Below are 27367 nucleotides of genomic sequence, written 5' to 3'. Positions count from 1 at the left end.
TACGCCAACCAGCTGACAGTATCATTTACTGTATGAATGACATCAAGCACCAGGCTCAGCTGCATGGTTTCCACTATCCTCCTTCCATGGCCAGAACCATGGACCTTGTCTGGCAAAAGGCTGGATGTTTTATTTATTGAAGGCACATGGCAATGTCACATTGTCCACCCAGCACCATGTAGTGATGAAATCACTATTGGAGCAATGAGAGGAGGTACTTGCCTTTTTCCTGTCCTCTTTACCAACCTCAGGGACTTGGGGGGAACCTAAGCTGAGTTCATTAGGCCCAGATATCTCATCGTAGTCGGGGAGCCACATCTTTGTAGCTATAGATCTCTTATATGATGACTTTTCAGGTCATGTATTGATACACTTTTAGAGCTGGAGAAGACCTTAAAGATATGCCAGTTGAATCCTTTCATTTTGCAGTAAAATGAAGCACAGAAAAAGGGCAGTGAGAGTCCAAGATCACACAGATAGTTAGAGACACAGTTGGATGAGAATGCGACTCCTTGACTGTTTTTGCTCTGGCTGATCTTGATTTTGGTAGCAGCATTCCTAGTGGAAATTACTCTGGGTTCAAATGAAGATTTTTAAAGCTGATCCTTTTTTTTGAAATGCACGAGGGCGAAGAGAAAGAAACCTAGCACATTGTAGGCACTCAGTAATTGGGCTGGTTGGCTTTTGGTGTTAGAGAATAATCTTACTCTATGCAGCTTAGCAAGATTGGATCCAATTAACCTTGAATTTATTTCATTCTTTGTTCTCTTCCTATGACCCAAAGGTGAGTAGGGGTTTGAATCTCACTCCACTGCCCCACTGCAAAGTAAGTATGGATCTGAGGTTGTCATATGGCATACATTGGTGTATAGGAAAAGCTTTTGAGGAAAAGCACACAGATTTAGAGTAACTTTGGTTTAAGCTTCTGGAGATTTGTGGAATCCTCTTTGAAGGACAGACACTGTCAGCACTTGAGTTTATACAGGGTTTCTGGTGAGTTAAGATATAGCACAAATACTTCCTAAACCTACTTCAAATACATGATTAAGACAGACGTGGAATGACCCTAATTGCATACTAACTGCTTGGGCTAACAGTTCTGATTTGGCTGACTATTATGTTTGCAAATAATATTTTTGATCAAAATCTTCCAATGCATTCAGTGTTCTTCCAAGCACCATCCTGATGAATCACAGCACTGCCATCCTGTGAGTTTTATAGATTCATGTTCTGCAGCATTATGCTCCGTGCTCCATGGAAGCCCCAGTGTAGCATAAGCAGACTCTGTTGCAAGCTTTCTCTTCAGACCCTCAAAGACCAGGCTTTACAGTTTTCTGGTACACCAGTGACACACTAGGAAAGAACAACAGAAGACTCACTGCCAGGGTCTTTTCATAGCATGCAACACAGTGTCCCCTCCTGCCCTCTCCCACACATGCCACCTCCCACCGCTGCCAACCACCATTCCAAGACCAAAGACCACTCTGCCGTCCCAACTGTGGGAATGACCCCTGGACAGGGCCCCTCAATTTCCTAGTCAATCCTTTATTTTCATGGAGCACTTTCCATGTGGCAGGCACTGTATTAGGCTATGGAGATACAGGGTTGGACAAACACGGAAGTGGTCCCTTCTTATGTGGCACTCACAGTCCTTCAAAAGCGTGATTGGTTCATAGATTCAGCTGTTTATGCAAATCCTTTGCTGGGATTTTAAATCACTGGTGTGTTGAAACACAGCAGAGGTGCTTGGACTAGAATCTTTGCTTTAGGTCTGGGGCCTCAGAGTGGCTCAATAGATCATTGAGTTCTGTATCAGATTGTCTGCAAGGAGCTAACTTTGTAACCTGTGCAAGCTTACTGGAGCCAAGCAGCACCTCTCCTCTCAGGGAATGGGGTTTGGGGAACTGTCAGTATCGGGGCCATGTGGGAAGGTTCTGGGCTGTGGGAAATTTGCTGCACAGCTGTGGGCATCCTCATGGCCTGGGAGCTACACATATAGTTTGCGGTTCTCACTCTACAGCTAAAGCTCTTGGCAGACCTGCAGGGTGGCCTGACTGGAGACCCATCTGTCTCCTCCTCCTCAGTGCTGAGGTCCGGGACGGCAGACTTGTCTGCCCCGAGGGATCTCCTGTACCCTCCCCATCCCTGGAACACTTTGGGTCCATGACTACCCACTTCATCTCTAAACCCGAAAGGCCTATCAAATTTCCTATCAAATACCTAGGAGGAAATCCAACTTGGGTATCAGGAAGAACCCGGTTCTGCTAACTCAACAAAGCCTGCCATGCAAAGGCAATTGGAGAGTCCTATCTGTGCAGTGCCCACTTCATCACAACTCAGAGGCTGGGCTGGTTCTGAGGTTCCAGCGGTGGAAGAAACTGTCCTGGCATGGTCTTTGGCTACCAGGCATTGTCCACTATAAGTATCTCACATGTTCCCAGAATGATTCCAACAACCATGGAACTCCTGTTACATTCTGCTACACACAGATCCAAGCTAATAACCAATCAATACAATGTGATCATCTGGTTTCCTAAAAGGCCACCAAAGTCTTCAATGGCACTTATGAGTCCCCAGTATCAGCATGGCACATGGTAATTACAGAACAAATGGGGTCCATCTAATAAATGAATAAATTCCTCTTTTTCTCTTCATCTCCATAGATCCTCACACGGTGTCTTTAAGAAAGAAGGGTCTCAAAAATGCTTGTGGTGGACACTAAAGATTAGGCTCTTCTGGAGTTTTACCCATCACCCTCATCTTCCTGGAAAATAATGAAACCTGTGGGTCATGGCTGTGCATCAAACAGCCCTCCTTCCTTTAAGGAGGCCCAGCTACAAGCTGCAGCTTTCGGGGGTTTCTTGTTATTTTCCTGCAAGTCCAAGGGGGTGCCTTAATTGCACAGTGAAGGGCAGCATTGACCCAGGGCTGCCCAGTTGAGACAGAACCTAACATCTCCCCCTCCCCTCTGCAGAGCACCCCCTGCAATTCACAGACCTCTGCCCGGGCCTCCCCGGGACTGTGTGGGCACTTGAGAGGCATCGTTACCAGGGTGGTGAACTTGTCCACACAGGCATTGCGGATCTTCTCCTGGGTGGCAGGGCTGTCTAGACGGAAAAGTTCCTTCATATCATAATCTTTGTGCTGAGCTCGAGCTGCACGGATGGCGTCCTTGATGGCAAAGAAGACAGAGGCGGCCAGGAAGAGGGGCGGCTCCCCGACAGCCTGAGAAGACAGAGTGCAGGACAGAGAATCAGGGGAAGTAGCCCCAAGCTCCAGACCAGGAGTGCTGGTGTTGCGTGGGAACCCCAGCCAGCACTAAGGGGCCACACCAAGCAAGGCAGGAAGAGCAGTCAAAATCAATCAGGGGCTCAGAACAACCCATCTAGTAAATGACTCAGCCTTGTTGGCACAGTTTTGTTAACTCTTGCTATGTGATTTTCTCTGACGACAACATGCGAATAGAATGTATCATTAAAAGTTACATTAAATAATTATATTTTATAGAGAAAAAAAACCTCACATGAATTTTAACCGTTTCTTCCATTATCAGGCTATGGGAACAATCTACTTGCAATTCTGACACCAACATTTATAGACACCCATATTATACTTACAGCATCTGCTGGAATATATGCCTCATGACAAACAGGAATTAAAACATTTTCTAGCAGAGGTTGTTTTGTCCTCCAAGCATAGATCAGAGACTACCTCTATCAGAATCACTAGGAGCACTTATTTAAAACGCGTGTTCTGGGGTGCTATCCCAGACCTATAGGATCAAGATTTCAGAGGTGGGCCGTACAGAACTGCATTTTTGCCATGAGCTCCCAATGGTTCTGATGCATGCTAAAGTGGGAGAGCCAACGGCAAGGACCACAAAGTGGCCCAGACCACCCACCCCCAAAGGAAAGTAAACCATGAGATGACCAAATTGGTTACAAGTGATTTTCTGTCTTTCTTCTTAGACCTAGGACTATATCAATCAGCTTAATTGATTTTCAACCATTTTTTTATACTTATTTGGGACAGGGAGGAAATAGAGAATGGTTATAAGTCTTCAGGCATGCCGATCAAGGCTTAAGGTCAGGTGGTAGCCACTGAAAGAGGTGAAGGGATGTTCATTGAGGTGCTGCCCCATCTGCAGGGAACATGCTGCTTCTCCTGGGACCACAGGGGTGCTGTATCTGTGAGGTCATCTCTAGGACCAAGCACCAGGGATGCACACCTGAGACATGGGTGTAGGTCAAGATTTGACCTACAGGACTGGATTAAGGAATCCCTCTGAGTGCACACAAAGGAGCTGGCTTTGACCACATGGAGGTGGGGGTCACCCTCCACCCAGTTCCCTGGTTCTCAGGCAGGACTTCCCACCCCTCCACCACCCTCACCAAAGCTAGTATCAAGCCCTCTTCTCTCTTCCAGATAAGCCCCCTGCAGCTCCACATGGCAAGCGGCTGGAACATCTCATCACCATCTGTGGCCTCCCACCATGTAGACCAGAAGGCAGCACAGACCCAGGGCAATCGGATGCCCTGGAAGCATAGATGGCCCTACCTTGGATGCATAGATGGCCTTCTTGTTGGGGGAGTCACGGAGCAGGGACACTCTGAACTCAATGGGGATGCTGTCAAATGTAGGGATCTTGTAGGTGCTGGGGCCGCGGGTGTACAGGCTTCCCTCGGGGGAATACTGCAGCTCCTCCAGGGTGAAGAGGCCAAGGCCCTGGACAAATGCCCCTTCCACCTGCAGGGCAGACAGAGACTGTTGCTACCTTGCCCCCTCTCCCCCTCCAAGGACAGGCACTGCTTCCCACAATGCGCACCAAGCCCTCTCTGGAGTGGGGCCTGGAAAGAAGCTGGAAACAGCCCTCCATTGCTTACCTGGCTCCAGCCCCAGCCCAGGATAACCTATCTGGAACTTCGCCAGGCATTGGCATGGGCAGAGTAAAGGCGTTAACACTGAAGGCGTTTCTGAACTTGTCAGCGATTCCAAGAGGGTCACTCAATGGTAGGCATAATTTCCCATTAAAACTTGCCGCAGGGCAGGTGGAGATGTTCCTTCTATGTTGCCACTGGAGAAATAGCAACCCTAAGCTGAGAAGCCAGCTCACCGGCTAACGGTTGCTGAGAGTCCCTCAAGGGCCCACACTCCTCCTGTGTGCAGAGTGGGACCACGCGCTTTTGAGCAGCCCCACAAGAGACAAGGAATTCCTTGGACAGTAGATTCCAGGCTTTTTGAACTCCCAGGCCTGCCTTCCCTCTGAGAGAAAGCGTGTCCCTGCTATGGCTTACAGACATCTTTTAGGGCACCTGCCATGCTCTGCTGGCCCACAGGTCCATTCTCTCAGCCTCACTGCTCAGAATTGTGACAAATGGCACCGCCATAGTTAATCAAGCCTGTTCCAGGAGCAGACCAGGTGCTAATCATCTTGTGTCTGTGGTGCCAAGTTCAGTGCCTGCCATAGTAGGGGCTCCCCCCTGTGGTTGTTCAATGAATTAGTGAACAGATTGACTAGCAACTAAGTTTCTGGGTACTCAGGAAGGGTCCGTCTGTGAGAAATACGATTTACATTTTCTACCAGGTGCTCCGTACTTCAGTTCTGGCTTCCTCTCTCTGTCTCCTGTTCCACCTGCTCTGCCCAATACTCTCAAATTTTCCAAAAGTGATTTCTTCAGGACATTCATTTCTTTACTCCTCTTACTCAAACACATGTCTTTTGCCCCCAGTGGCCCCCACTCACGCTTGGTAGCATTTACTTCTTGCAGAACAAAAAGCTGTCCTAGGTGGAAAAAGAATGATGAGGGAGAGAACTCCTCTGACCTCACTGCCCACACATCGATCCCAAACTGAACCTCTATTCTACGTTATGCTCCCTCTCAAACTGTGCGTGTGTGTGTGTGTGTTTGCACCCAATGTTTTCACCATTCATCACCTTGCTCTCTGAGGTGTGAGAGCCCTTTCCAAGTTAATCCACATTGACTTGTCTTCTGCCTCAAGAGTTGGGTGGGCTCTCATCTATCTCAACCCCGCTCTCAGGGAGACTCACTTGGTACCATGTTCAGATCTGCTTAAAAACGACATTGCACAAGATGCTGTGGCTGGTGACCCTAGGAGGGGATGGGGCACACCAGTGGCCAAGTCCATCACCACTCTGGTCCCCCACGAGCTTACCTGTCCAATATCGATGGCGGGGTTCAGACTGGAGCCAACATCCATGACGATGTCTGTGCGGAGATTCTAAAGCAGAAGCAAAATAAAAGCAGTTTGAGCAGAAGGGGATGTGAGAAATGATAGATGGGTCTTGGAGACCCTTAGATTAGTAATGCCAACCCAAACAGTATTTTCACAAGCTGAGTGCCCTGGGCTCGCTCAGGCAGGGGTGTTCATGTCCCTGCCAGTCTCCACTGCCATCGTCACTGCCGAAGTTGGAGTTCATAGCAGCTCGGGAGGGGATGGGAGTGGCGATGCCCTCTCAGTAATTGGAAATAAGTGTGCACACACCCACACGTGAGTAGGAATGGTAGGTTCCCAGGTTCCTGGGGCTTCAAACCTGGGTCTGGGTGGATCATGCTAGAAGGAGTCAACAAGCTACAAGTCATGGCTGAATCCAGCCCATCCCCTGTTTTTGTAGGGCCTGTGAGCTAATAACAGTTTTTACATTTTTAAATGACTGACAAAAATAAGAAGATGAATATGTTGTGACACCTGAAAACTATATGAAATTCACATTCAGTGTGCATAAATAACATTTTTTTGGAACACTGCCACACTCGTTTGTTTACATATGTCTATGGCTGTTTTCATGCCCCAACGATAGAGTTGAGTGGTTGACACAGTCTTTGTGTCCTAGAAAGCCTGAAATACTTACTCTTCAATCTTTTATATGAAGTTTGCCAAGCTTTGGTGTAAGGCGTTATTTTTCCAACAAGAAAATTTGTCTCTATCAGCTCTTGGTATTGCAATTGAGTTGTTTCTCTTTTCCCGTTTAGTACTAATGTTTTGCAAACTCCTTACCTTATGATCCCCTGTTAAGCAGTCAATTTCCACTTCAGAGCAAGCCACCCCATACGAGAAGTAGTTGAAGGGATTCCCTGAGTTTGTCTCAAAGCTGTAGCCAACATCGGGTGCTCTGGGGGAGAAAACAGAAAATACTGCACATGTGTTAAGATGAGCATGCCCCCCACCCATACACACTCACACAGCTTGTCCTACAAAATCTCAAGACCCCAAAGGTTTTATTTTTTCATTCAGCTGTTCTTAAAAAACGTCCATGTGTTTTGAATATTTTGAACTCATTACTGAAACCCAGATATTCCAGAGAATTTTGTCTCTTGTCTCTGCCCTATTGTACCAATGTCCCTTATAGGAATCATCCTGTACAGCCGAGCAGTGTTTAGTATCAGCGTGCTGGCCTCTACGTGGTAGAAACAGGTGACAGATTTGCCTGAGCTCATGAAGGACATGAAAGTCACACTCCAAAGGACCTACTGAATTAGAATTCAAGATCTTCAGAACCAAAGGTGCTGCCTGTGCTGGCTCCTAGGCTGCTCGTGCAAGTTCACCTGCTCACAGGGCTGCTCACCTTTCTCAAGGTGAAAGCTAAGAAGATCAGTATCTCATGCAGCCTGGGTGCATCTTTAAGCAGCCACTTGTCTGCATTACGCCTCATCCACTGGCCCCTTCTAAAAGTCAACACGCGATTTGAGGAAACTGATACTAATGAAAGCAGATGTTCTCGCATACTTTTTTTCTTTTTCAATCCTGAGTATCTTATACAATTCCAATTTTGCATGAGTCATGTATATCTGTGTATACGTATGTGTGTGTGTGTGTGTGTATTCTCACACCCAGAGTTTATAGTTATGTATCTATGTTGTTCTACACATTACACAGAAATAATGTGAGCTGATATGATCAGAATCTGCAGGAAAACAAAACCAATACAGACCTGAGGGAAAGGCTTCTCCCAGGAGAAACCATCCTCCTTTGACCTCTGACATCACCATCTTCATCTGGGTTCCCTTATATAACCCCAGTTTTATTAACTCCAAAAGTGAAATGGGAACTTATGAGTAAATCGGCACTAGTTTGTGTTTGTGTTAAGTCAAATATTACATAACCCAGGGAGCACTGGGAAAACATTACTTTGCCTAATATATATGTAATAGATGTATGTGTTTATATGTATAACACATATATACTATATATATTACATATAGAAAATATACATATGTTCATACATTCACACAAGACCTTTTAAAGCAAACATTATACTATTTTCCAAATCCATTGATCTGTGAGAGAAAAGGTCCTAGTTGAACTTCCCAGAGAAAGCTAAAACATTACGGCTGACAGTAAACATGATCATATCTTTTTACAGCTTCTAAATCAGATGGGCAGCGTCTGTAGCTCTTTCTGCTGCTACTGAATTTTAAAGTTGCAGAAGATGTGTGCTCTTTTCTAATGCTCACTTTAAGTTCCACTGAATTCTGCATTTTGGAACAAGCTCACATGCTCTAAATCCTCCTTCCATTCCATAAATGCGTAGTACAAATTAACACACGTGGGTAACTCAGAACACCAGACACTCGGGTTCTTGCAGGGAGATACTGAGGGAGGAATGGTTGGTAATTGTCCTGCTATGTCATAAATGAGGAAACAGGTTCAGAGAATCACTGATTCCCCAGGTGGAACAGCACACTTTAAGACCAGAGCTAGAACGCAGATCTTCTGATATGGCCGCAGCTGCTTTTGCCTTCTTGACACATCATTTGGTAATCTGTGTATTTTAGAGCATCTTTAAATTGAAATTAATGGAAATCCATTGAAGAGATAAGAGTTTTGGTGGAACTGCTCTCTCCTGACCAAAGGCCGACAGAGTTCAATGTTGGAGGGAACTTCTGAGGTGAGGATGACCACACACTGTGAGATGGGCGAGACCAGCACCATACTTACTTATAAAACCCAGTAGCAGACAAGCTCACTGCATCCTGGTAAGCAGCTATGACCTGAGAAGAGGAAATGGCCATCAGGAATGGGTAGGCGTGCTTTCCAGAAACCCAGCACTAAGCTTTCATGAGCTCATCCTCCTCCTCTGGAAGTTGATCAACTCCTTCTACTAGTGACTCACTTCCACACCTTACCTTGCATCCTCACTGCCACCTCTGCACTAGGTCCTCATCATCTGAAGCCCAGAAGCCTGTAACAGCCTCATAACTGGTCGCCCTGCCTCAAGTCATCTCTCCACTCTGCCGTGTGGCCCAGTGCAGCCAGAGTGATTATCTTAACATACCACACAGCCCATTTCACTCCCCTGCTCCATGGCTTTCCATGACTCCACATCACCTATGGAGCAAATGCCTGACATTAAGGACCCCGATCTTCTCTTTGGCTTTATGTAGCACATACATCATTGCCACTCTAGCCAAACGCAAGTGTTAACTTTCTGCCAACCCTTCCATGTCCCCAGACCTTTGTGCCTTCATTCATGTGGCTCCTCTGCTATATCTGTCCAAATCCTTTTCTTCCCTCAACAACCAGCTCACACTTGCAACTCCAACCACCTCTTCTCAGTGACTCCCTGCTCTGGCTTTATACAGCAACTCTCTATATTGCTCATTTGATACTTAGCCTGTTAACCTTGAGTTTTTAGTTATACCTTCCTGTTAATAAAGCTATCCATCTATCTATCCATCTATTCTATCTCTTTAAATACATTAATAAGTTTTTTTGGTATCCACAGCACTAGCACAACACTAAGATTTAATTTGTAGTCGATATATCTCACATCATGATCATCGTCAACTACCAACATTTTTACTATGTACCAGTTGCTATAGAGTACCTTGTATGAATTATCTTACTTAATATTCAATACAACCCTATAATGTCAGTACTATTATTATTATTTTATTTTACTATTTTTTTTATTTGAGTTCATAGTAGTTTACATCATTGTGAAATTTCAGTTGTACATTATTTCTTGTCCATCACCACATAGGTGCTCCCCTTCACCCCCTGTGCCCTCCCCTTATGCCCATTCCCCTGACAACCACTGAACTGTTTTCTTTGTCCATGTGATTATTCATATTCCACATACGAGTGAAATCATCTGAAGTTTGTCTTTCTCAGTCTGGCTTATTTCACTTAGCATGATTCCCTCCAGGTCTTTCCATGTTGTGCAAATGGGATGAATTTTTCATTTTTTCTGGCTGAGTAGTATTCCATATTGTGTGTGTGTGTGTGTGTGTGTGTGTGTGTGTATACATGCTATCTTCTTTATCCAATCATCAATCAATGGGCACTCAGATAGTTTCCATGTCTTGGCTATTGTGAATAGTGCTGCAGTGAACACAGGGCTGCATATGTTACTTTGGATTGTTGATTTCAAGTTGTTTGAGTAGATACCCAGTAGCGGCATAGCTGAGTCATATGGTAGTTCTATTTTTAGTTTTTTGAGGAATCTCCATACTGTTTTCCATGGTGGCTGCACCAGTTTGCATTCCCACCGGCAGCGTATGAGGGTTCCCTTCTCACCACACCTTCTCCAACATTTGTTATTTATAGTCTTAGTAATTATAGTCATTTTAACAGGCATAAGGTGGTATCTTCGTGTAGTTTTGATTTCCATTTCCCTGATGATTATTGATGGTGAACTTCTTTTCATGTGTTTATTGACCATCTGTATATATTCTTTGGAATAATGTCTGTTCATATCCTATGCCCATGTTTTGATCGGGCTGTTTGTTGTTTTGTTGTTCAGTTGTGTGAATTCATTATATATTATGGAGATTAACCCCTTATCAGATATATGATTTGCAAAAATTTTCTCCCAGTTGGTGGGTTGTCTTTTGGTTTTGATCCTAGTTTCTTTTGCCTTGCAGAAGCTCCTTAGTCTGATGAAATCCCACTTGTTTATTTTTCTTTTGTTTCCCTTGTCTGAGAGGACGTGGTATTCAAAAGGATCCTTTTAAGTTCAATGTCAAAGAGTGTACTACCTATATTATCTTCCAGGAGTTTTATGGTTTCAGGTCTTACCTTCAAGTCTTTGATAGATTTTGAGTTTATTTTTCTGTATGGTGTGAGATAATGGTCTACTTTCATTCTTTTGCATGTGGCTGTCCAATTTTCCCAACACCATTTATTGAAGAGACTGTCTTTTCTCCATTGTATGTTCTTGGCACCTTTGTGGAAGATTAGCTGTCCTTATACGTGTGGTTTTCTTTCTGGGCTTTCAGTTCTCTTCCATTGATCTGTGTGCCTGTTTTTGTACCAGTACCACGCTGTTTTGATCACTACGGCTTTGTAGTACATTTTGAAGTCAGGGATTGTGATGTCTCCAGCTTTGTCCTTTTTTCTTAGGATTGCTTTAGCAATTCGGGGTCTTTGGTTACCCCATATGAATTTTAGGATTCCTTTCTCTGTTTCCATGAAGAATGTCGTTGGGATACTGATTGGGACTGCATTGAAACTGTAGATTGCTTTAGGTACTATGGACATTTTAACTATGTTTATTCTTCCAATCCATGTGCATCGAATCTCTTTCCATCTCTTTATGTCATTATCTATTTCTTTCAATAATGTCTTATAGTTTTCATTGTATAAGTCCTTCACCTCCTTAGTTAAATTTATGCCTAGGTACTTTATTCTTTTTGTTGCAATTGTAAATGGAATTGTATTCTTGAGTTCTCTTTCTGTAAGTTTGTTATTAGAGTACAGATATGCAACTGATTTTTGCAAGTTGATTTTGTACCCAACAACTTTACTATAGTTGTTAACTACTTCTAATAGTTTTCTGTTGGATTCTTTAGGGTTTTCTATAAGTAAGATCATGTTGTCTGCAAACAGTGAGAGGTTCACTTCTTCACTCCCTATTTGGATTCCTTTTATTCCTTTCTCTTGCCTAATTGCTCTGGCCAAAACCTCCAGTACAATGTTGAATAAGAGTGGTGGTAGTGGGCATCCTTGCCTTGTTCCTGTTCTCAGAGGGATGGTGTTCAGTATTTCCCCATTGAGTATGATATTAGCTGTAGGTTTGTCATATATGGCTTTATTATGTTGAGGTAATTTCCTTCTATTCCCATTTTATTAAGAGTTTTTCTCATAAATTGCTGTTGAGTCTTGTCAAATGCTTTCTCTGCATCTATTGAGATGGTCATGTGCTTTTTAGTCCTCATTTTGTTAATGTGGTGTATCACATTGGTTGCTTTGTGGATATTGAACCATCCCTGTGTCCCTGGTATAAATCCCACTTGATCATGATGTATGATCTTTTTGATGTATTGCTGTATTCGGGTTGCCAATATTTTGTTGAGGATTTTTGTGTCTATATTCACCAGCGATATTGGCCTATAGTTTTCCTTTTTTTGTGTTGTCCTTGTAAGGTTTTGGTATCAGAGTGATGTTGGCCTCGTAGAATGTGTCAGGAAGTGTTCCATCTTCCCTAACTTTTTGGAATAGCTTGAGAAGGATAGGTATTAAATCCTCTCTGAATGTTTGGTAGAATTCCCCAAAGAAGCCATCTGGTCCTGGGCTTTTATTGTTTGGGATGCTTTTGATTACTGTTTCAATCTCTTTCCTTATGATTGGTCTATTCAGATTATCTGTTTCTTCTTGATCCAGCTTTGGGAGGTTGTAAGAGTCAAAGACTGTATCCATTTCCTCTAGATTGTCTATTTTGTTGGCATATAGTTTTTCATAGGATTCTTTTATAATTCATTGTATTTCTGTGGTATCTGTTGTTATTTATCCTCTTTCATTTCTAATTTTGTTTATCTGAGATTTCTCTCTTTTTTTCTTTGTAAGTCTGGCGAGGGGTATGTCAGTTTTATTTATCTTCTCAAAGAACAAGCTCTTTGTTTCATTGATCCTTTGTACTGCCTTTTTTGTTTCAATAGCATTTATTTCTGCTCTGATTTTTAAAATTTCTCTCCTTCTGCTGACTTTGGGCTTTGTTTGTTCTTCTTTATCTAATTCAGTTAGGTGTAGTTTGATATCGCTTATGTGGGTCTTTTCCTGTTTGTTAAGGTGAGCCTGTATTGTGATGAATTTCCCTCAATACAGCTTTTGCTGCATTTCATATGACTTGGTATGGTATGTTTTCATTTTCATTTGTATCCAAATATTTTTTTTTAAAGAATGTTCTTTCTTTCTTTATTTCTTTAAATTAAATTTTTTTTTCCTTTTTTCTCCTCAAAGCCCCCCAGTACATAGTTGTGCATTTGTAGTTGTGGGTCTTTCTAGTTGTGGCATGTGGGATGCCACCTCAGCATGGCTTGATAAGTGGTGCCATGTCTGCTCCGAGGAGTCGAACCAGTGAAACCCCGGGCTGCCAAAGCAGAGCGCATGAATTCAACCACTCGGCTACAGGGCTGGCACCCTGTATCCAAATATTTTTGATTTCTCCTTTAATTTCTTCAATGATCCACTGGTTGTTCAATAGAATGTTGTTTAGTCTCCACATCTTTGTCCCTTTCTCAGCTTTTTTCTTGTAATTAATTTCTAGCTTTATAGCATTGTGATAGAAAAGATGCTTGTTATTATTTCAATCTTCTTAAATTTATTGAGTCTTGCCTTGTTTCCCAACATATGGTGTATTCGTGAGAATGTTCCATGTGCACTTGAGAAGAATGTGTATCCTGCTGTTTTGGATGGAGTGTTCTATACATGCCTATTAAGTCCATCTGGTCTAGCTTTTCATTTAATTCCACTGTTTCCTTGTTGATTTTATGTCTGGATGATCTAGCCCTTGATGTGAGTGGAGTGTTGAGGTCTGCTACTATTACTGTGTTATTATTAATGTCTTCTTATAGGTTCGTTAACAGTTGCTTTATGTACTTTGGTGCTCTTGTGTTGGATGCATAGATATTTATGTGTTATTTCTTCTCGATGCATTGTCCCTTTGATCATTATATATTGCCCCACTTTGTCTCTCTTTACCTGTCTTATCTTGAAGTCTACTTTGTCTGATATAAGTATTGCAACACCTGCTTTCTTTCATTTGCCATTAGCTTGGAGTACTATCTTCCATCCCTTCACTCTGAGCCTGTGTTTCTCATTGGAGCTGAGATATATTTCCTTGACGCAGCATATTTTCGGGTCTTGTTCTTTAACCCTTTTTGTCACTCTATGTTTTTTTATGGGAGAATTCAATCCATGTACTTTTAGGTTGATTATCAATATATGAGGGCTTAATGCTGCCATTTTATCACTTGTTTTCCAGGTCTCCTGCATTTCCTTTGTTTCTCGTCCTGTGTGTTTTGGTCTACCAATCGAGTTATATAGTTTTTTATGATGTGTTTCTTTGTTTTCTCCTTATTTATTATTTGTGCCTCTGTTCTGCTTTTTTTTTTAGTGGTTACCCTGTATTGTATTCAATATCTTGTGGATAAGATAGTCTCTTTCTGATGGCCTCTAATTTCCTTAGACTAAACCAATTCAGTCCCTTTTCTCTTCCTGTCCTAAGTTGTTTTTCTCACATCTTATTCCATCTTGTGTTATGAGTTTGTGATTAAAATGACAAGATTATGTTTGTTTTTGGTGTTTTCCTTCCTTTTGTCTTTAATGCTATACTTGAGTATTTGCTATCCTGCTCTGATTCTATCTACCTATTTAACTCCTTACTTCATGCTTTATAACCCCTTTACCCGCCCCCCTTCTTTTTCAGGTATGAAGGCCTTCTTGAGGATTTCTTGTAGGGGACATCTTGTGGCTACAAACTCCCTTAACTTATGTTTGTCTGGGGAAGGTTTTATTTCTGCATCGTATCTGAAGGATATTTTCACTGGATAGAGTATTCTTGGCTGAAAGTTTTTGTCTTTCAATGATTTGAATATGTCATTCCAGTCTCTCCTAGCCTGTAAGGTTTCTACAGAGAAATCTGCTGAAAGCCTGATGGGAGTTCCTTTGTAGGTTATTTCCTTCTGCCTTGCTGCCCTTAGTATTCTTTCTTTGTCATTCAGTTTTGCCAGTTTCACTACTCTATGCCTTGCAGCAGGACTTTTGACATTGACATATTTAAGAGATCTGGCAGCCTCTTCCATGTGAATTTCCTTCCCTAGTTTGGGAAGTTCTGTACTACTCTTTGAACAAGTTTTCTACTCCATTCTCCTTTTCTTCTCCATCTTGAATACCTATAATTCTTATGTTGCATTTCCTAATTGAGTCGGATATTTCTTGGAGACTTTCTTCATTTCTTTTTAGTTTTAATTCATTTCTCTTTAGTCTTCGTTTCTTTTACTCTCCTCTGTCTGGAGCATTTCAACATGTCTATCTTTGATTATGCTGATACTCTCCTCTGTGATGTCCACTCAAGTGTTCAGGGAATCCACATTTTATTTCTTCCATTGTGTCTTTCATCTCTAATATTTCTGATTGATTCTTCTTTATAGTTTCCATCTCTTTTATGAAGTAGCTCCTGAACTCATTGAATTGTTTCTCTACATTCTCTTTTACCTCATTGAGTTTTTTGATGATAGATATTTTGAATTCTTTGTCATTTAGATTACATATTTCTATGTCCTCAGGACTGCTTTCTGGGTACTTCTCATTTTCTCTCTGGTCTGGAGATCTAATATAATGTTTGATATTGGTAGAGCGAGTGGCTCTCTTCTTTAGCATGCTGGCATTATTTGGCCACAGTTACTGTCTATTGCCACTGGGTGGGAGTCAAGAGCCACGTATTCTGAGCCCTCTGCTTTCAGCCGAAATCCTAGGGGCTGGAGCCACACTGAGCAGGTGGGAGGAGGGGAGATTTCTCCTGCATGCTCTCAGGGTTTTCTCCCTCTGCTCTCACTATCTGCTCTCCTGGGTGTTGGCTGATGGGTCACCCCCCGTGGAAGATTTTGCCCTGGTAGAGAGCTTTCCTGTAGGCTGCAAGGCCCCTGGGAGTCCTTGGTGTTCCCACGAATGAATGTTCCCTCCCCTGTTTCTTTTCACTTGGAGGCCTCCCACGGTTCCTGATCACAGTCTTTAAGGGGAAGAAGTGAAGATTTCTGTTACCCTGTTCCACCTCCTCCAAGGGGGGCTCCAGTCTCTCCGCCCTCCAGCATACGGCTACCTAGGTCTCTCTGACATTTTCTGTGTTCTGTTAGGTTGTCCTCTGTTATATTATGGATTTTTGTTGTTGTTGTAAATTGGAGGGGAAAGATTTCTGAGAGACCTCACTCTGCCAGGATGCTGACATCACCTCCAATATCAGTACTATTATTATCTTCATTTTACATATGAGAAAACTAAGGCTTAGAGAAAGAATTTCTCTAGGATCCTTACCATGTATATATCTGGTACAAATATATACATATATGGTGGTGGTGGTGATAATGGCACGTTTTTCAGTGTAGTACAAACAGTGAAGAGATTAGATGCCTGTCATCTCCTGATCACACCTTTTTGGTAATGGCGTCTGTTGGGGTTTCCTGCTTATAAGGAATGTTGGATTACATGGTCAGTTATTGAGGACAACGCTCATTTCAACAGATTGTAAAGTCTTGATCTATAAAGTTCAACAGATTGTAATGTTGAAAACATTATCATTGCCCGACAAATCCATGCTAAAATTCAAACTACAAAAACCAATCAACATTCATGTGGTATTTATGTGGGTGGTATCTATGAGTGTGGGAAGGGAAGTAGAGGTCATGGGAGGCGTAAGATGAGGGCGTCTGAGAAAAATAGCTTATTTTCTTTGAATCTATTGAGGGAGACTTGCACTGTCTGAGCTGGGCTGTATGCAGGCACATTTTGTGCGTTACTATTGTGCCCAGTTCTGCCATTCCAACAGGAGGGAGACAGTGAAGCAGGGCTGCCACGGATATTTCTGCTTGTTGGAGGAGCTGAAGCCTCCCACCTCAGAGAGACTTCCTTGCAGCATCCCTGTGAGAGTTCCTGACATGCAGGCCCCCAAAGGAGAAATCAGAGAACTGGGCTCATCCTTACTCTGTATGGTGCTTGTTGTGTCACTCCTAAAGTCACAGTCATGATATAACCTCTTGGGCAATGCCTTTTCCCTGCTTTCTCACAGATGGAATCTCAGTGGACCCAGACTCCAGAGCTTGATAGGGGGAGATGTTGCTGGGGCAGCCCTATGAGAGAAGGAAGTTTGAAGAAAACCAGGCTCATTGAAACTGGATGAGCTGGGTGTAGGACCAGGCCAAGTGAGCCAAGACTTCACAGTGAAGCATATTCAGCAGTCACCTCCACCTTCTCAGGCTCAGGACTAGCCAGCCCACAAATCCCTCAGGGTTTCCAAGATCCTGGATCAAAAATTTTCCTCAACTGACTCCCCTTAACTATGAAAACTGTAGAGAAAGGGAGACCAGCAAGGTTGAGCATTTACTTGCCCCGTGAAATCATACAGACCACCTCAACTTCTCTTTGCCTGAGTGACTAGATCATGACCTCCTATTCCTGCTGGAGTCAGGACAGAAGCTCTGCTCTTAATCCCCATCTCATCTGCAAAAGGAACATGGATCAACTCAGACTTACCCAGTCTTCCCAGGAGCCACTAGGATTCTTTCTCTTGAAGGGTTCCAGCCTTTTCAGGATGGTCTGACACGCTTCCTAAAGAACACATCCATCACACACCAGACACATAAATCCTCTGCATTCCCCGGCCCAGGTACCCTGGGGGCCTCAGCAAGGCTATGTCCTAGTAACGGTGCTCCCAGGGTGTCACTACTTGGTACCCTCTCAAGAATGACAGAGGCCCAGGGTGGAAGCTAAAGGACGCTACCAAAGGGACCAACACTGGCCTTTGCTTGGAGAGCACTTCCTGACCCAGTTCTCAGGCTGACAGACAGTGAAATGTTTGAGGGATCCTAAGGAGGTACTTCTCCCATCAAACCCCTTCATTAGATTACATCCTCCACGTGGGAGGAGAAGCCAGTCGGTCTTAACTGGCCAACCCCACAGTTGAATTCCAATTTTGGTCCATTGTCTTATGGCCAGTTCTAACAGCAGGGAGTATGTCTTCATAGCACCCCCTGCATTCCTTCCAACTCTCCTCCCCGTCCTACCCTCAGAAGTGATTATAGTTCTTCAGCCTCTCTTTTAGCTTGGTGTTTGGAGGAACAGCATTCTCCTGGATAAGAGAGCCACAGGCATGGCCACAGCCAAAGAGCCTGCAGGGGCCATTCCAGCTCCCACCTGGGGGACCCTCCAGGCCCAAAGCCCTGGGCTGGCCCTCAGCTCTGCCAGCTCCTGAGGCTCCTTACGTAGACGGCCTGCCCGTTGAGGTCAGTGCTGACGGAGGCGGCCGTGGGAGAGGTGTTGGGCACAGTATTAGTGCTTGTCTCGCTGATGTAAATCTTAGAGGTGGGGATTTTCAGAGCTCTGCTGGCCACCTGCCAAGAGAGACAACATCACACTCTGGGGAAGGGGTTAGCATGGGGCTCGTCTGCCTTCTCCCCAAGATGGGATTCAGGTTCACTGTTACAAGCAAGAAAATAATTTTATAAACTATAATTCTACTGAGACTGGGATGTTCTCAAATCTGTTTGAATTTGAAGCAGCAATTTTTATGGAGTGATTTCAGTGGATAAAATATTCAAAACCCAATGGTGACTAACAGTGCCTTTTTAAGCTAACCTTGGCTTTTTACAAAATCCAATTTGGCCAGTCCCATGAGCCAAGCAGGTGTGCCGACTCTGACCCAACTCCATCCTCCCAGCTCCACTGTAAAGAGTCTCATGTGTGTGCAGAACTAGCTACCTTTATGCACACAACACACCCACCTTACACACCGTCACAGAACCCTAGAGTGTTGGTAACATAAGTGACCTCAGAGATCACCTGGCCAACCTCTTTCCACAGATGAGAAAACTAAGCCAAGAAAGGGAGCAGACTTGCCCAAGGTCACATGTAGATGAGCAGCAGGGCCAGGGCCAGAGCTTAGGCCTGCTTCGGCTTCTGGTATATCCCACCACTGTGTTTGTCACAGCATCTTCCCTCACACAGACACCATGGAGTCAGAGAGGACTCCCACAGTCCCAGGCTGCTCACCTGGACCATCTTGGTGTGAAGGCCTTGGCCCATCTCAGTGCCCCCATGGGTCAGCAGCACAGAGCCATCTGTGTACACATGAATCAGGGCTCCTGCCTAAGGGAAGAGAAGGATGCCAGACACAAAGTTTGGTACATGCTAACTCAGCTTAGGGCTTGGGACCAAAGGTTCTGGGCCCCAGGAAAAAAAAGAAAACCAGTAGCAACATTTTGGATATAAACCCAGGCAGAAATCAGAGCAGTATAGATCTCATGATTTAATCATGTAGCTCTTCAGGAGTTTGCAAAACTTTTTCATCTCTCTCTGTCTGACTCACATTCTCATAGGGAGATAGGTCAAATATCTTGTTCACATTCTCATAGGGAGATAGGTCAAATATCTTTGTCCTCACTCTATAGATGAAGAAATGGGATCAGAAAGGCACCGTAACTGCCCTTAGTCCTACAGTCAGGAGGAGTTAGAACTAGAAGTTGACCCCACATCTCAGAGTCCCATGCTGTTCTCATTGTCCCATGACATATGGGACAAAGGGATATGCGAGTTCAACTTCCATTTTAACAGCAAAGAGCTCCTCTAGGCAGCTCTGTTACCAGTGACAATGGGCTTTCCCTGCAACACTACAAACAGAGGGGGAAATGGAGCCCCAGTCCAGTGGGGATGGACAAAATCATATAAAGCAATTACCTGATTCAGAAAATGAACTGTGAAGCTTACTCCAAACTTGGTAGGAACTATGCACAATCCTCTCTTTTTCCAACAATTCTCCCTGGAGAAAAAGTCACATTCTTACCATATTTGTGTTCAAAAGGTCATATTTTCAGTCAACACCTTTGTAAAACAGGAAGAAGTCACCCTCAGTGCTGCCCATATAGCCCTTGTTATCACTGAGTTGTGCCCCAATTACGGAGATAAAATGAGAAAGGCAGGAATTTGGGTTCTGAGTCCTTCAGTGCAGCCGCAGCAGGGCCCACCCTTGAGAGAACCAGCTTTAAAGTATCATCACTCTTCTTCCCTGAGTGGAATTCGGCTCCGGTCAGAGTGCCCCAGTGACCTTGGACGGTGATTGTCCCAGGGAGGAACTGTGGTTCGCTGATGAGAATGACAGCACTTTCACTGTGCTTTGTATTTGGTTTTCTGAGCAACTCAGTGAGGAAGACAGAGCCAGCATAATCATCCCCACTGTGCAGATGGGGGCTCAGGAAGATGGAGTGGCTGCCATGGTCACATTCAGAGAGTAGTGTCAGAGCTGGCGCATAACTGTGATGTTCTCAGACCTGGGCTGGTGTTCGCTAGAACACGGTGTACCCGGAAGGAGACAAACGTGTAAAGATGAGCCACACTGATGGGCTATGATGCTCAGTGCTGTGAGCCCACCTGCCCCAGGCTGAAGGTCATTTCAGGATCTTAAAGAGATGGCTGTGAACAAGTTGGTAAACTCAGCAGCTTCATAAGTTATCCATTAAACTACTAGCTTCATATTTTGAGTTCAACAAAAAGGCTATAGAACATGAAACCCCAGAGAGCACCAGAACGTCAGACTCCTCCCCGCTCAGCACGTACTTGTTGAACTTGTCAATCTCACTCTTCCGGGCGTGATACTGGGAGCTTGCCAGGCATTCATCCCAGCACCTGGTCAAGGTGAACCCCTCGAGCTTCTGGTTGAAGTGTGTCAGGTCCCCTTCCTTGTACATGTTCTTCCTCCGCACCTTCCCAAGGAGAGAGACACTGAGGCCCAGTCAGTGGCAAGAGATGAGGGGGGCAAATCCTAAAGTCAACCTTCCAGACCCCTCAACAGCCCCTGCTCATCCTCTGCCCCCATGGGAGATACCCAAGATATACTGTCCCCTCAAAGTAGGCTAACCCACTCTGACTTGTGCCACCAAATTCCCAGCTTACTTCCTCTGCAGGCAGCCCACAGGTCACCGCAATTTCGCTCATCCAATGCTCAGCAATGAGCATCCCCTGGGGCCGCCCAAATCCCCGGAAGGCCGTGTTGGAGGGCAGGTTGGTCTTGCACAGCCACCCAGTGCCCCGGATGTTGGGGATTTTGTAGCCGTTGTCCATGTGTAATAGAGTTTGTTGCATTATCTGGAGCCGAGGTGAGAGTGGGAGAGAACACTGTGTTGACCTCATTGGCTCCTCAAAATAGAGATTTCAAGGGCTGCACCCATCCCTGCCTTTCCCAGCCCCACTGTGAACTGCTATTACTCAGGCCCAAATTATTTCTTCCCTGGGATATTGCAAGAGCCTCCTTACTGTGCTCCTGGCCTTCAGTGCCTCCTCCCTCCATCCCTGTCTCGTACTAAAATCTAAGGTCATATCAGGTCAAGCACTTGCTTAAAAACGGCACTTATTATCTCCAGAGTAAAGTCCATATGTCTTTAAGCATGGAATTCCAGACACTTTTGGACCTTTCCTTCATGTATTTTTTTGATCCTGTTTTCTGACTGCATGTTACTCTCACCTGTAACGCCCCTCCTCCCCTGACCCACCTACTAAAGTCCTCATTCAGCAACTCCATCGGGAAACCCTCCCAGACCCTCTAGTTGGAACTGATCACTAGCCTCTAAAAAAGGTGACTTTATTAATTTTAAATTAGCTTTTATTCCCATTAAAGTTGTACTAGAAGTAGTTTGGAGTCAAATGCCTCCATAAGTCATGTTGTGCAAAACAGCAGCCCCCCCCTCTTCCCTTCCTTCTGCTCCCCAGAGGCAACCACTCATTCTTCATCAGCTATTTACATTAACTTCCACATGTCTAAACAATGTGTTTATGTTGCCACTTCTCGTTTTTTCCAGTTTTAGACTCTTATATTGTTTTCCCCTTATGGAAAAGGAGAATTTAGTTCCTACCTAACCCCTTTCCCTGCTACACATCAGCTTCCTATCTCCCACATAGTTATATTTTGATCTGATCACTAGTCACTTTAATATCAGAATTCTGTAAACATTACTTATAGGTGAACCATATAGTTGTACTATGATTACTTCTCTTTCTTGATAACATTTTTCCTCCTGGAGTTAATATTATCTTTATTTTTTCATTTGCTTAATCTTCTATGCACTTATTACCAAGTCAACTTAAAGTTTTCCCCAGTTCAAAAAATCTGCTCTCAATATGTTCAAATATATTAGATTTTCTATCAGTTTTGTCTTTTTGAAGAAATCCTTCCTGAAGCCTTCTGGCCTACTCCGATTTAAATTGGCTGCCCTTGGATTTTCCACTCACATTGATCCTGGGGATTCCTCTTGCCTCCTTCCATATTGAATCTCCTATTCCTAGATCCCATGTCTTCCCCTTTCTTGGTTCTACACTCTCATTTTGTTGAAACACATCCTTCCATATCTTCTTTACAAAGAGTACGTAGACAGGAATATTTTTGAGAACTTGCATGTCTGAAATGTCTTTATTCTACTCTAACCCTTAATTAATGATTTGGCCGCATATAGAATTCTAGGTTTAAAATACATTTCCCAGTTTCCCACCGCATTTTGAAGGCATTTTGCTAATTCACTCTAGCTCCCCAGTATTGAGAACTCCAATCAATGCTTTTCCAAGTGTTGGAATGAGCTCTGTTTTTTTCCTCCCTGAAAATCGTAAAATCTTCTCTGTCCCCAGGTTTCTAAAATTTCACGATGATGTAAATTAGCAGAGGTTCATTTTCCTTCATTGTGCTGGTTACTGGAAGGGCTCTTTTAATCTCAAAATGTGCGTTTGTCAGTTTTGGGAAATTCCTTAAATTACTTACTGATAGCTTTGTCCTCTGTCTTTTTTCCATTCTTTCTTTCTGAAACTTCTATTACTTGCATCTCCTGGATGGGACCTCCAATTATGTTATATTTTCTCTCCTATTTTTCCACATTGTTTTCTTTGTTGGGAAGAGCTCCTCAAGTTTCTTTCACCTCTTCTGCTTTCACAGTTTTAATTCACAAGACTTCATTTTTATTCTCTGACTGTTCTATTTTTATAGCATCCTGGTCTTTCTCTAAGGTGTAATGTCTCATCTCTCTGATGAGATAAACGATAGTTTCTATTTGTGGGTTTCATTTTGGATTTAGTTTACTTCCCCACAGGTTTCTTTTCGCATCTTTGATTATTTCAGTCTTAGTCATCCTAGATGGTTTTTGTATGTCTCAATTCCTTCCATTTCTGCTTTCCCTTAGCACTTTCTCAGCTTGTACTTCTATTTCATTTTGTCTTTTATTATCTATCTGTCTCCCCCACCATACTGTGAATGTCTTGAGGGCAGAAACAATGCCATGTTCTTCTTCATGTTGCCACCTTAGGCACATAATAAATACTTGCTGGATTGAATTAAAAAGCTTGTAAGATCTTTTGGGACAAGTACTAGATCTTTTTTCAACCTGATTTTTCCTACAGCACCAAGAAGCAAATGTTATAAACAGTGAGAATACTAGTAATGTTTCATTTCTGGAGCAGTTTTTACCCAAGATCTGAAGTGTGAAGTTTCCTAACTGAGCCAATGAGAGAGCCCCTCGCAGGGAGGAGCTGCACCCAAGTGGGGGACAATGGGAACTCTGCTTGTGCTGAAATGCTTGATTTTACAACAGGAATCTATGTGTATGTAACTAGTATGGCTATAAAACTAAGATTTAAAAAACTTTAAAAAGTAGTACCACCAAGGTAACTTTGTTAATTTTCAAAATTGACAAAAAAATATGCCTCCACAAGACTCGTATGAGAATGTTCAAAGCAGATTATCCACAAAAACTAAAAACTGGAAACAACCCAAATGTCCACAGAGCGGTGAATGGAAAATAAAATATGGTCTATCCATACAAGGGGATATTCTTCATCAGTAAAAAGGAATGAAGGACTATACGTGCTATGACATGGATGAACCTCAAAACACTATTCTGAGAAAAAAAGCCAGACACAAAGCTTACATAAGGTATGATTCTATTTACGTGAACAGACCACACAAAATGAAAATCTATTAAGACAGAAAGCAGATTAGTGGTTGTCTGGGTCTGGGGGTTGGGAACAGGAATGACTGCAAATGGACACAAGAGATCATTTTGGCTGATGGAAATGTTCCAAAACTGGATTGGGATAATGGTTGTATGACCCTAAATTTACTAAAAACGATTAAATTGTATACTTCAGATGGGTGAGCTTTATACCATGAAAAGCATACTTCAATGAAATAGTTAAAAAAAATTTCAACTCATCAACTCAAATTTTAAATAATTTGTAATGTAGGAAATGACAATGTGTGCCCACCTCAATCTCATCCAATCACTATTTGGTGTATGTTCTTTCACACATTTTCCCTGCATATCGTTTTTTATATATATATATATATATAAAACTATATATATATAAAACTACTATTACATTCATACACACACAGTATCACCATGCTGTACATAAAGTTTTGTAAGTAACTTTGCGTGCTTGGCAAGAATGGGAAGGACGAGTTTCTAATCAGAGAAGTAATAGGATCATATCTGTGCTGTGGAGATTAACCAAGGATGGAGAACCCAAGTGGGATCCATTTAGGAGACTACTGCAACAGTAACAGGCAAGAAATGAGGAGGACTGTACTCATATGTGCGAACAAGCTGTAGGGTGTGCCCTTGACCTCCCGGTCACCCCGGGATGCAGGGGCGGGTGCTACTTACAGCCTCAGAGAGATCAAGGGTGTTCCCAGCATTGCTGTAGTGATCCACCTCCAGAGCCACAATCCTCCCAGTCTTCATGAAGCCAACCTGCCAAAAAGGCGAGGGATTTCTCCACAGTCCCCTCCTCTGCCTATCTCTAATCATTTCCTCCCACCTACGCTACCTGGAGGAAACGGAAAGAACAGGACATCACACCAAGAAAACAAGGTGAACTTAACGGGTGGAGAAGAGAGGACCTGACATCTCCCCAGTGACATACCCCTGGATCCTCACCTCTGGACACCGTCTCCCCAGCCTCCTCCTTCTTTCTACCTACTCCTGGCTTCTGGTTCTACCAGAGAGAGTGAGAAGGTAGAAAAGAGGATGCTGGTCATGAAAGGGCAGGGAGCAGGGCTGGGAAGAGAAACGAGGAAAGATGCTGGAGGCTCCCCTCACAGCTTTTGGCCAGCAAACAATAAAAGTAACACTTTGCACGAGCACGAATGTGCTTTCACACCCCTGACCTTATGTAACCATCAAGACAAACCCTACAGGCCACTTCATAAGTGAGGAAATGGACCCCAAAAGACGAAGTTACTTTCTTCAAGCCCACTAAAACAGGGGAATGGGAGAAATACAATCCATTTTGGGGAGTTAAATCATGAAACAAAGTCAGAGTAGGTCAAAGGGGAGATTTTCAAAGCCAGCTCCTTGAGAGAGAGGGCTCCCAGGTTTATAGAGCTGCACGGGACCTGTAAGGTTATACTGGTGTGAACAGAGAAGGAGCACATGGTCAGAACAGGAACTGATCATCCACAAAAGCCCAGAAAAGGGACTGTCGCACAGGGAAATTGGGCAGTGCCCAGCCACACACGGTCTGGCAGGGCAGGTGCCCACCCCAACAATGTGTGCCTGTCCAGGCCCCTGGAAAGTATTATTCCTCATTGTAAATTACCAAGCGGTCATTCTGATTTTTACATCAGACCATCAACACACTAACACTATGTCATCCTGCAGGATGGATTTGCCCCAGGTCTGAAGAAAAATCAGGTTTCTGAGCCTGAGGGGAATAAGACCAGATTTGGACCACAGCAAACTCACAAAAGTGATGAACGCCACCCTGCGACATTGCTTAGGAGCCAGCTTCCCCCAGCATCACCCCTCTAAGCTGCTGTTGGCTGGTTTGAATTTCTCTCATCGCTATTTCTTCTTTGCACTTGTACAGATAGTCATGAAAAAACTCAGAGTACATCCCAGAATCCCTGGGTCTTCATCCCCAGTTTCCTAACGAGATGGCATTGCCCACCCTGGCACAGCCCACGACATCTAGAACCTTGTATCTGGCCAAGAAAGGATGTCTGCCGCCGGTTATCAGCATGTCCTCGTCACGATCCAGCATGCAGCGCACAGGGCAGCCAGTCCTGAGGGAGGCATCAGAGGGTGAGAGACCTGGGAATCTCTATACCAGCCCAGCCCTGGGAGTCTCTCAGGGATGAAAACAGCAAGGAAAGCTGTTACCGCCTGGCACACAGAACATACCCACACTGGGCTGCTCTACTGGCTAGACACTGTGTTGTACAAGGTGAGGAATGTGAGGATGGGAGGTGTGTCCTTGCCCTTGGAGCTCTCACAGCCAGGTTGGGAAGATAAGACATGGACACGTGTGTCAGAACATAAAGAACCAGGTGATGTTTCCCTCACCCCTATACCCAAGAGTTCTAAAAACAGAGAGCTATGAAAATGCAAAAGTAAGGGGAAATGACTTCCCAAAGAGGGAAACCCAAAAGCATTCCTGGCAGAGGTGGCCTTATTCTTCTTTCCAGAGCCCACTGGGAGAACTCACTTGTATGCACCCACGGCAACTGCCGTGGACACCAGGGTGCTTCGGATCTCCTTCCCTCCAAATCCTCCTCCAAGTCGCTTCACTCGGATCAAAATTCGATTTGCTGGAACCCCCAACACTTTTGCAACAAAGGCCTGGGGACGAAAGAAAAAGCCCTCACACTGAATGCATCATCTCGCCCTACTTCAGGCTTGACCCAGAGGCTGCCTGCTATGCACAGGCCTGACTACTGCTGTGAAGTCTGAAATTCCCTGATTGGAGGATCCCCTCCCCTCCCAGTGCAGTCCTCGGGAGTGGTGCTGGGGTCCGGCACTCATCAGTCACTGCAGTCTGAATTCAGACACTTGTGCTAACCAGAGGGGCAAGCAGCTGGTCACAGCACACTTTCAGAGCCAAAACTCATTCTAATTGGCCAGGAGCTGGTGGGTCATGAGAGTAGGACCATTTGCCAAGAATGCTGACAACCACTGTCACATCATAGGCAGTAGAGAAATGGGGAGTGTTTTCTCTACAGAAATTTATGTGAGCTGCTGCAGATAATTTAGTGGTCCCTGTGGCTACCTCTTAGCCCAACACCTTCATTTACACAGGAGGGGACTGAGGCCACATAGGATTTGACCAAGGCCATGTAGCACTGGAATGATAGTAGCTAACACTAACTAGGCTCCATACAAATATTAAACCTCACCTAATCATTACAACAACACTTCCAAGCCCCAAGTTATAGAGGAGAAAGTTTATGTAACAAGCTCAGTGATACCAGCTTGTTGGTGACAGGGTCTGGCTCCAGGACCACTAACCCCAAATCCCATTCTGGACCAGCCTAGGTCTGCCTCTTCACATTTCCACATTGCCGCTCCTGATCTGCCAGGAGCTCCCTGGAGCCCTCCCCAGGCCC

General features: G+C 44.0%; 1 protein-coding gene across 50 annotated transcripts in view; it reads right to left on the bottom strand.

The window, feature by feature from the left end:
* Positions 1–726: 726 nt before the first annotated feature.
* The window catches only part of LOC100054688 (xanthine dehydrogenase/oxidase), a 73144-nt gene continuing 46503 nt past the window's right edge, over positions 727–27367 (bottom strand). For 22 of the 50 annotated variants that reach the window (XR_011426513.1, XR_288445.4, XR_011426525.1 and 19 more), the window contains 16 exons: positions 26470–26603; positions 25960–26047; positions 24648–24734; positions 20899–21090; positions 20563–20708; positions 19687–19768; positions 19003–19098; positions 18216–18344; positions 17488–17562; positions 8959–9011; positions 7018–7132; positions 6175–6240; positions 4884–5074; positions 4558–4746; positions 3049–3225; positions 727–1353 (listed from right to left, as the gene is read on the bottom strand). Coding sequence is in view for 17 of the 50 variants with exons in the window: in XM_070236550.1 (XP_070092651.1) it covers positions 1303–1353; positions 2998–3225; positions 4558–4746; positions 6175–6240; positions 7018–7132; positions 8959–9011; positions 17488–17562; positions 18216–18344; positions 19003–19098; positions 19687–19768; positions 20563–20708; positions 20899–21090; positions 24648–24734; positions 25960–26047; positions 26470–26603 (1731 nt within the window). In the remaining 33 variants the exon portion in view is untranslated. Of the gene's footprint in view, positions 1354–2997; positions 3226–4557; positions 4747–4883; positions 5075–5935; positions 6068–6174; positions 6241–7017; positions 7133–8958; positions 9012–17487; positions 17563–18215; positions 18345–19002; positions 19099–19686; positions 19769–20562; positions 20709–20898; positions 21091–24647; positions 24735–25959; positions 26048–26469; positions 26604–27367 lie in introns of all 50 variants that reach the window. The other 28 variants (XM_001501646.6, XM_070236552.1, XM_070236561.1 and 25 more) reach the window with 11 other exon arrangements.

Source organism: Equus caballus, chromosome 15, assembly GCF_041296265.1.
Source record: "Equus caballus isolate H_3958 breed thoroughbred chromosome 15, TB-T2T, whole genome shotgun sequence".
In the NCBI taxonomy this organism is placed as follows: domain Eukaryota; kingdom Metazoa; phylum Chordata; class Mammalia; order Perissodactyla; family Equidae; genus Equus; species Equus caballus.
Note: the sequence above shows the minus strand (reverse complement) of the source record. Positions and strands in the feature narration are given on the sequence as shown.